We start from the raw sequence: 10,763 nt of genomic DNA, 5'->3' as shown, positions 1-10,763 counted from the left end.
ATAAAATGATTATAAGACTCCCGAGATGTTCTATCCCTTTTTACCAAAACTCTTTACTCTATTCTGGTGCCACAAAAGGGAACAACCTTCCGGATGATACGTGACTAGAAAATCGACCAGCTTCTTTTAAATTACTACTAAAAATAAACTAAATGCCATCTCAGTTCGGAATCACTTCTCATACTTACAGTCCATGCTATTTTGTTTTATTATGGGTGCATAATTACCTCTTCAATTTATTTTATCTCCTATGCTATTATTTAAGAATAGATTATGATTGATTGGTCAGATGTTTTATTTCTTAACTCCTCAACTCTCTCTCTATATAAACACATGCATCTCTCTCATATTCGTTCTCTCTCTGTTTGCCTCTCTCCCTCTTACCGCTTTATTTTGCTTTATCCTTCTGAGTCTGATTTTGCTACGCATAATGTCGTCTCCTCTAATATTTCTTTTCTTTTGTTTTGATGATTCTTAAATGAAATTTTTGGTTTTATGTGCGTAATGAATTAGGCCTATGCGTTTATGTATGTAGATTCTTATATATAAGTAGAATTGTAAGAGCAATTACATTCATTTATTTAGTTATTTCCTCTTTAAGGATATTCATAGCATAGAATAATTAAGAATATTCCAGAATGTCTCAGTTAAGCTTTATTAGGCACTATATTTAATGAGATGGAGTAATTTTTGTTATTTTTGGAATGTTCAAAGATAGACATTAGATTGCTACGCCATAGACTCCTAGTGGCAGTGAAAAGGACAAAAGGATTAGCTATGTTGTTTACATTGTTAATTTCACCGAGGTCATTCAAGAGTCTTCTAGAAGTGGACTATTCTAGAAAGAAGGATAACGTTCTTTTTAAAGACAATACTAGAAGCTTCCAGAATAGTGAATATTTGTATATAAATATAAGCTGGCAGTTTCTTCAAGGACATCATCATCATACACAGATCAGAACTCAGAGTTTCACACCAGACTTTATGTCAGAGCATAGTTTATTTCCAACTGGAATACAACATTTATCTTCTGTGGAATTATTTGCACGCCATCAATGAACTGTTTGCAGTTACTTTGAGAGAGAAATTCTCAGTTCTCATCGAGATCATCAACCTGTTTTAATGAACGCTTTTTAACGTATGGATTGCTGAAATTGACTGTTAATCGTCATCAACATCATCTTCACAGAAATTTCAACTCGTTACAGTGACCCTTGTTATTTATCGTGCTTCAACATCAATTTCATGATCGCTATCATTGCGAACTTTTATGTAAGGAAACTTCGCCAACCTTCAAGAGATGTAAGATCATTATTATTTTTGATTTGTTTAGTGTATGGTTGATTATTTCCTGTAATAAAAAACAAAGGAAATCAAATTTAAAACTAAATTTTCATTGTTATTTGTTGCGGTATCGTAACAAGATAATAATGCAGAGCCCTGTGGATGTCCAGTTATTTTAAATGAACATTTTAATGGTACATAAATGTGTAATTTGACATATTTTTTGTATTAAGCTGAACAAGCTTTGGATAAAGATTTGTAATAAATGAATAAATAGATAAATAACTAAATGAATGAATAAAACAAATAAATTATTTACAATTTCCCTATGCACTTGTTCAATATGAATTTTTTGTATACTTGTACCTAAGAACTTGAAGAGATTTGCTTGCCTTGATATCAAGAACAAGTAACCTCTTCACCTTCTCCCTTTCTTGTTTTTTCGATTCCATGTCGGATTTAGATTTTATTTAACTTGTGGATGACACCAGAATAAAGCGATATATTAAATAAACAACGAAATATAATTGATAGAGAAGCCCCTGACATTTAATGGATACTTAACCAACGCCTATCTTTATGGGTCAGCCCACGTTTGATATCTGTCATTCCTCTTTCTTACCTTTACACGAATAATCACTTGCATAATTCCAGATTTCTTTTATAACCAGTTGAGAGATCATTTATCGTCACCTGATCGTTATAAAATAAAGAGACAGGGGCTATCTGTCTTTATATGACATCATCGGTGCTATTGGATCCTACCTAATAGCCAGGGGGTTCTTTCATAAAGCTGTTCGTACGTTAAGAGTGACTTAAAGAACGACTGGTGAAATTTTCTTGTGGCAAATGATAATCACCATTAACTGTTCATTGGGGATTATTTAGCGCGCAAGAAAGGTTCACCAGTCGTTCTTAAAGTCGCTCCTAACTTACAACAGTTTTATGAAACACTGTAGTTATGAACCTCGCCCTTTGTATCATAGTCACACCACTGAATCCGATTCCAGACCGATTAAAGCTATTACACTCTTTCAAATGGCTTATCGTTGGTCGGTTTGGAATTGGTTTCGTCAATGGGCCTGTCACATAAATCCAGAGGAGGCTATTGACATATCTCCTTTACCAGTCGAATCGTGACAGAAAGAGAAAGAGAGAGGGATGGGAGAGCGGGTAAGAGAGAGTAAAAATTAGAGAGTAACAGATACAGATGATATAGAAATAGATGGGGCTGAGCTGAAGGCTGTCCTACTTGAATAATAATAATAATAAAAACCACAAGATATCTGCTGTGAACATTTTGGTACCAGCTTGGTATAAAAGGGGAGTAGATGATTCCCGATCTCCCACTTGCGATTGTTTGCGTCTATCGCACATTCTCTTTCTATTTCTAATGTGTCTCTGCTTTACAACAGGGGTGCAGATGGTACGGTTCCCTCAAATGGCCCACTCTCACTATACTTTAATTGCCTTTTCGCTGGTTGCAGGTGAGTAGACTCTAATTATTTGATGTATTAAACCTTAGACAACGGACTAAGCACCCGTGGGGATATTTTATATAGTGCTTCTATAGTGGCGCTTTTTGTTGTTTAGAATTGAAACATTACTTGTGAATGTGTAGGGCACTTTTTCCGGATTTCTCTCGCCTATTTTACAGTTCTAATATTCACCTGTGGCCTTGTCACTAATACAATATAATAAATAAAAGAAACCTTCATTAACACGCTTTGTTTTTCAGAAGGTTTCCATTACATTTCATTACGTTATATTATAATTCCGCTTTACTTTCTAACTTTGTTGCATTTTTTTAACGAAATAAATTTGTTATCAATCAAAAAACAAAAATCAAATGGGGGGAAAAATCTATATAAGATCGTAGCCTGTTATATATATATATATATATGATCATTTAACCTGCAATACTATTACTATTAAAACAATTCGGGGCCTCTTTTCGCTGCTTGAAGTGAATTGTATTATGAAAGTGACCTCAATCTTCAAAAGTGTTGATAATTTGATATGTGTAGGTTCGGGTCATTGTCCTCATTTTCTCTCTGACACACAGAGAGACTCGCACATCCACACTCACATACTCGTATCTTATGATGTCCTCGAGCTAATCGTGCAATTACTCGTAAGACAAACCTGTCCTGGTCGTATGATAACGGTACAATATTCAATGATCTTACGCTGATTAGATGCTCATGCGCTGATCGTGCGATGGTCCTACGTTGATCACACCATGACCCTACGAGGTATTTAATGGCTACGATACTCTGGTCATGATGTTTTAAATAACTATAATACTTACCAAAATCGTAGGCCCTACTATGATCATTTATCCGTGCGAAAATCGTACGATTATCTTAGTTCGCCCTCGAGAGGTCGTGCGACTAGATCTTATAATCGCCCTACGGCCACCCTCTAGACCAAATGTACACAGCGTATTACCGAAGATACATTTTATAACCAAATTCCGTTGTAACGCAATCCAATAAAACACGACGAATTCAAGAAGATAAAAAAATGCATCGTCAGATGCCCTTCATGACAATGAGCAACCAAGAAATCTCTGTCGTTTCGTTCTGGCCTAACAAAATATTTCCAATTTTTCGTCAGCTCCAACACTTAGGACAAACTGCTGTTCCGGTTCACCAGTTTTCGACAAAGCTGTTATTGTCATTTGACGGACCTTTTCAATATATTTACCGTGTTTTTTCAATTCGTCGTGCGTTGCGACGCGTCGTGACGCTACCTGTCGTTCTCATGCATATACTCTTTTTCATTTCAGTGCTTAGTCCGACAACGTGCTCTTATCAGTCCTGGCTTAAATTGACCAAGGTAAGCATGTTGCATGATTACTCTTCGCCTATTTCTTCAATATTTAACTGCAGATCATTGATTAAAAAAAAGATAATTATGATATTAGGAATGAACTAAGAATATAACGAAGAATCAAATAACCGTCAATATCAAATCCAATGTAAAATAAAGTATGCAATGGTTAACTGTTCCACATAAAGTTCGATTTCCAGACCAAACTTATCATCGCTTGCAAGATCTATTTAGAAATTTATTTGCCAAAATGAATTAAACTTTCTTATTCCAGGGAAGTCATGAAGGTCTCCCTGTTAGACTTACAACGTGGTTGCCAAATTGAGTTAAGGATGCAAAACCGTTACCACGCTGTGTATTTCCCAAACTTGCATCGGTATGGGCATGACTTGGCCCGCGATTTAGATTACCTTAAACTATTTTCATTTGAAAGAATGCGTTAACACATTTTTTGGTTGACCGTAAATGCGGGAATTTAAAAACCAAGGGGCTTTTGAATTTCATTCTATTTTTCACATTTACACTGAATTTATCCCACTGTTCTCTGTCTGTACTCCCTCCCCATTTTCTTAGTTAATAAAACTTTAACCCTTATCCTCCTTAAAGGACAAGTCCACCCCAACAAAAAGTTGATTTGAATAAAAAGAGAAAAATCCAACAACCATAACACTGAAATTTCATCAAAATCGGATATAAAATAAGAAAGTTATGACATTTTAAAGTTTCGCTTAATTTCACAGAACAGTTATACGCACATCCTTGCTGGTATGCAAATAAGGAGACTATGACGTCATCCACTAATTATTTCTTTTGTGTTTTATTATATGAAATATGAAATATTCTAATTTTCTCATCATTTTCAAGTGATACAACAACTAAATCCTCCCTGAACATGTGGAATTAGCATTGTTTAATACTATATGGTTCAGTCAAGTTGGTCCTTAATGTCAAATCTATAAAAAAAAATGAGATATTGTATAATTCAAATAATAAAAAACAAAATAAATAGTGAGTGATGGACATCATCGACTAACTCACCTAGTTGTGCATATCACTGTTTTGTGAAAAATAAGCGAAACTTTAAAATGTCATAACTTTCTCATTTTACATCCGATTTTGATGAAATTTTCAGAACTATGCTAGTTTGATTTTTCTCTATTTATTCAAGTCAGCATTTTCCTGGGGTGGACTTGACCTTTAAGTCCCTGATAGCTTTCAAATTGAACCTATTTGTTAAAAATCCGATCTTGCTTTATTTTCCTTCTAAGTTTACTGAATGAAATTGAGTCCTAGGGCTTACCTCTTTTGCAAGATTTTCTTTGCCAGCCCTTCCATTTCACTTTTAAAATACAATCAACTAAAGTCAGCTTTGGTATAATTACACTACTTAAATCTGTAATTTAGTCATGTATGCCACTGGGTTTATTACTTGTAGTACCATTGATTTATCTTATGTCTACCCGGTTTTTAAAGAAAAAAATACAATCAGAATTTCGATTACAAAAACATATATATTCTTATTCCAAACGATTTTTTGTGCTTATGACAAGCAATGGTCCATTTACTTCATCCCTAAATTTATCGACATTTATTTAATTTCCATTGAATATGATAATACAAAGTAATGCAAATCAGATACAATTTGAAGGATCATTATTTCAAAGTAAAGCATGGAAGAAAAGGTAAGGAAAAAAAAAGAATGAAAATATCAAAAAGAGACGTTTGGTTATCCAAACCATATAATACCAATATCATCGATTTGAGTTTATAAAGGAAAGGGCGTGCCCCACCCCTGCATGCATCTTATTAAACAATGGCTCACAATTTTTTTTTTTTTTTTTTACTTACTTGCAATTACACAAATGTTAAAACCCTCAATAATTTCAAACTCTCTGTTAAAAGACATTTCCTCAATCTTGCCTAGGCCGATCAACTGGGATGCAATACCATTCCCCTTTCAGGACTGATGCTATAAACTATCATCTCTTTTTTGATATATTACTTTATATAATATTGTTATCACTTTATACGTCTGTATTTTAACAATATCATATGGACTGATGATTGTATATGTATTATCACCATTGATTGTTTTTAATTGTATATACTTGTATTGTTTGTTATCCAGGGCCTCATGGAAGATCAACTTTTGTTGAATGAGCTACCCTGGTGAAATATGAATAAATGAATAAATAAATAAATAAAATATACTTACCTGCTCAAGCAAAATGAAAAAAGAGGGTTTTAAGAGTAATTTTTACTTTAGATACTATCAAATATTCTATATTAAAATGTACTAAAAGTAAATTTCTAATTTGTAAAGAAACTGTTCAATACCATACCCATCGTTTCGATTACCGTAATGTATAAGACTGCAATAAGATCTCAACGAAAACTAATTTCTCTTTCTGTATTTTCTTGAAAATCTTGTAATAACAACATGCAATTGATGGCAAATGGGAACATTTTGTGAAGCTAACTTACTAAAAAGCCTTGTACGATTCTCCTTTCATTTTTAAATCTCTTGGAAAGAAGAGAGTAGAAGGCGAAGCTATTTGGAGTCCCTTGCAGAATTTATTCGAACTTTCCTCCGAGGCTAGGTTTCGGGAAAACCTCAATGCCAGCTACCATGAAATTAAAGCCACTCTTCCGCAACCCTTTCACGACATCCTCGATATTCCACCGGAAGAGCGCCATCTACCGGACGGAATGACCATCTATGATATCTTGGAGATGCCAGCGATGACTGAAGAGAACATGAGACGGATTGCGTTCTCACGTGAATTGCCAACTCATGTTCCAAACATCAGCGAAGAGAGCATCATCAGAGTAACCGAGGAGCAGCGGTTTCTGAAGATCATTAAGGTAATCAATTTAGCTCGTAAACTATAAAAAGGGTGTTGTTGGATATCATATTGGGGTATGTAACCTAAACAAATCTGGACTCAAATTGAAATGGATTTCTGATCGTAACTTCACATAATTCTTAAACCACTTTTGACTGAGGTGAAGGTATAAGTTATGTAACTTACGATTTCGAAATAATTCTTTAAGTCGTTTATTAAAATAAACAATTCCACTATCAGTCTATGTAAGCATGTCTGTGAATCGAAAAAAACCTTTTATCAGGAAATCCCAATTATGTTGGGAAGTTTTTAGACCGGGTTCTCCACCATGTTGTGTCATGATTATTTATATTACAAGGGAAATATTAATAAGGAGACGATATAGAATATATATAGTTCTATTCATGATTCATTCAAAAAATTATTCGTTCAGCGTAGACGAATCCCCCCCCCCCCCAAAAAAAAAAAAAAAAAAAAAAAAAAAAATTTAAGATATCGTTTCTGTAAGTTCGTGTTTTCTATTTCCGGGAAAATGGTTTAATGCTCACAGTTTTCCAATTGTTTGGGAAAATGCAAAACACTAACGATGTAATAAGCGGAGGAAAGAATAAAGTCATTTGGCCAAACAAGATCTTATCGGTTGGCTTTTACATTAAAATGAATCAATCGCAGTTCAACCTGACCTGCTTTACACTAATAAGCTCTAGAGATTATCTTCGCGTTCTATGGGGTGTCGTGTATGGCTGATGGTGTTTCAAGATTCCCATACTCAGCTATCTTTAGATTTAACAATGCCTTTATTTTGTAACCTGGGTATTTAAAGTTAAATACTTTGGCTAGTATGCCTCGAAACACACCGAGTGTGTCAAGGGGGAAAATCAACCTGTAAATATGCACTTGAACGAATGCCCGTGTCATGAACACAGACAATAATGATATAATCTTATTTTCTCCCGGACAATTTGATATCATTTTAGGGGTGTATGTTTACATTTGGATGATCAGGATGTGCCTATTTTCGTGTTGGGAGAATTTAGTTGTGCCACAGTGATGTATTACTCTAGTGTTAAAAAACAGGTGTCCATGAGGTCATACTTGAGTTGCCATTAATGTCTTTACAATTTACATCTTTAATAAAACTAGCATAAAAATACATGAATTATATCAAAATTCTTTTTCAAGTTATTCTTATGTTAAATTATTTTCAAAATGCATTTTGTGATCAATATTGCAACTGGTATCATTATCATTATTACTAATTCATAGTGATGATTATATTTTTTCATATTATCATCATACATGTGACCAACCACCTCAATGTCGACATCAAGTCGCCATAGATGGTTCTCTGTAAAAGAATAATAATAATAATAAATTGAGTATTCAAAAAGCAAACATTAAAAATAAACATTATCTCAAAGATTAATTTTCCTCCTTTATACTGTAAAAACTTTCTGATGTGAAGTTAAATAGAAAACTACATTCAGAAATTTCTTTGACACAAGTTTTTGAGGACTATTTTCTGATGTTAAGTGAATAGAAAACTACATTCAGTAGTTTCTTTGACACAAGTGCAGTTTGCACATCTCACGCTTGAGTGATTCCCGAACTGCAAACATTGTTTTCTCTTTATTCTTTGAAAATCTCACTGAATTTCTTTTGCATTAAATCAAGTACTTTTGTGGGTTGTAGTTGATCAATTTTTAGAAGGTATATACCAGTTTAGTGCTTAGAGTGGACTCTTTTAAAGTGAATAATGTCATAAAATCATTTATTAAAAAATAATTAAAGAATGTATGAGTTTGGTTACCTTTACTTCTTAAGAACTTCTTGGAGAGTAACACGAAACTACCATAAATTCGTTTACATTTTGCTTCTTTGTTCTACTAGAGACAAGACAGCGATTACGTCAGAGCATGTGCAGCCAGTAGCGGTTGGGTCCAAGTAAGCGATGGTATCACGGTTGACAATCAATTCGTCGAAGTCAGTAGTGGACAGTTCTTTTTTCAAACGACTTGTTTGGATAGCGGCGGCGCTTGTTACGGATATCCTACGCCCTCTACCGCTACGGAAGACCGTCTTTCCAAGTGCACCACACTGAAGTCGTGGGTAATAGCCTGGGCCAAGGTCAGAGGCGAAACGAAGTTTGGATGGACTCATATCGCCCTTGCAACTTGCTGCGCATGCGCCGTCAAAGGCAGGCCTGGGGATGGTATGGTGCGAACGTCTGGAGGGGTGTAGTTTAAGTTGTAAATGCTTTTTTTTTCCAATAGGGTTAAGACGTTAATAAGGTAGTACGTGTCAGTATGACATGATTCCGTCGATCAATCTCCAGAAACACTTTTGTTGTACCATTGTTTTCTCTTTAATATGTCTAATCGGTTTTTAAAGGAAAAAAATACAATAGGAATTTCTATTACAAAAACATATATAGTCATATTCCAAAAGCAAATTCTTGCTTATGACAAGCAATGGTCCATATATTTCATCCCTAAGTTTATCGACATTTATTTGATTTCCATTAAAATATGATAATACAAAGTAATGTAAATCAGATGCAATTTGAAGGATCAACATTTTATAGTAAAGCGTGGAAAAAAAGGGAAGAAAAAATTATGAAAATATCAAAAAGAGACGTTTGGTTTATCCAAATCATATAATACCAATACCATCGATTAGATTATAAAAAGGAAAGGGTGTGGCCTTCCCCTCCCCCACACACACACACACAGAAACACACACGCACGCACCCTCACCAACAAAGAACGAAAAACCACACGTAAGCACTAAACCAAGCCTTGTTCAGCTACGCACTGCACACAGAACCAACAAAGTGTCTGACGTCAGCTCGCCTCTGCAGCCTAACTTAACTGGATCACGCTAAACTCGCAAACGTTGTACTTAATAAGTTCGATTTCACATTATTCTTTTATCACATTGATTACAAAAATTGCTATGTAAAAAGAAAAATGTCGTGATTTTACATTATTTTAAAAAGAAAATTTATGTTATTTATGATTTTCCCTGGAGCGATAAATAAATACAAAACACTTTGCACAGTTGTATGCAAGTGGGGACTTGCAATCCTGCTTGTATCATGCACGTGGAGACACTGGTGTATGTTTATGACCATTCACCGGTTAACGGGGAAGTTTTGGCCGTTTTCACAATTACTTTAGCGCCATCTACGTTTCAATGTAATGTACTCTTCCTACGCTCACGTTAAAATACAGTATGTCCTGCCGTCATTCTTGCCATGAGAAGTCACTGAGAAGTGGTTTTACATTTAGGAAAAAACAAGAGTGCGGTTTTTTTTTGGGGGGGATATATTTATATATTTATTTATTCATTCATTTCTCTTTTCTTTAGACAGGGTGGCCTCCTCAGAACTTAAAATCTGCTTTTCGAGAGAGCCCTTTACATACAAAAATACATATAACAAAAACGATACAATGATTATCAATGAAAGTAAAAAATAGAGTTAATTAAAAAGAAAAACCACATGCTTTCTAGAGTCCAAATGACACGGGCCCAGTCCTACAAAGGGTTACGATCGATCCAATCAATCTCAAATATATGGAAATCCATCTATACCACAATTCTTTTCTCCATGAAATGTCCTCAGTATACAAAGAAAATGATGAATGTATGAATATATATCATATCTAGAGAATATTTTTGAACAAATTTGCAAATTAGATGTTGACATTGCTGGCCGTCCATAGTTGTAATAGATCGTATCAATCGCAACTCTTTGTAAGACGGGGCCCTGTTTTGTGAGTGAGTATTTAGGATATA

At 34.5% G+C, this 10,763-nt stretch overlaps 1 protein-coding gene across 1 annotated transcript; it reads left to right on the top strand.

The window, feature by feature from the left end:
* Positions 1–2,638: 2,638 nt before the first annotated feature.
* Positions 2,639–9,559, top strand: LOC129282778 (uncharacterized). The gene is made up of 4 exons (XM_054918638.2): positions 2,639–2,771; positions 4,076–4,125; positions 6,655–6,984; positions 8,856–9,559. Exons 1-4 carry the CDS (start codon positions 2,678–2,680, stop codon positions 9,204–9,206), a joined length of 825 nt encoding a protein of 274 aa, XP_054774613.2. The 5' UTR covers positions 2,639–2,677; the 3' UTR covers positions 9,207–9,559.
* Positions 9,560–10,763: the final 1,204 nt, after the last annotated feature.

Source organism: Lytechinus pictus, chromosome 19 (genome assembly GCF_037042905.1).
Source record: "Lytechinus pictus isolate F3 Inbred chromosome 19, Lp3.0, whole genome shotgun sequence".
Classification (NCBI taxonomy): Eukaryota; Metazoa; Echinodermata; class Echinoidea; order Temnopleuroida; family Toxopneustidae; genus Lytechinus; species Lytechinus pictus.
Note: the sequence above shows the minus strand (reverse complement) of the source record. Positions and strands in the feature narration are given on the sequence as shown.

Coding starts and splice junctions, on each gene's coding strand:
- LOC129282778 (XM_054918638.2), top strand. CDS start 2,678: ATGTGTCTCTGCTTTACAACAGGGGTGCAGATGGTACGGTTCCCTCAA. Junction 2,772..4,075: donor TGCCTTTTCGCTGGTTGCAG/GTGAGTAGACTC, acceptor TTTTCATTTCAG/TGCTTAGTCCGACAACGTGC. Junction 6,985..8,855: donor GGTTTCTGAAGATCATTAAG/GTAATCAATTTA, acceptor TTGTTCTACTAG/AGACAAGACAGCGATTACGT.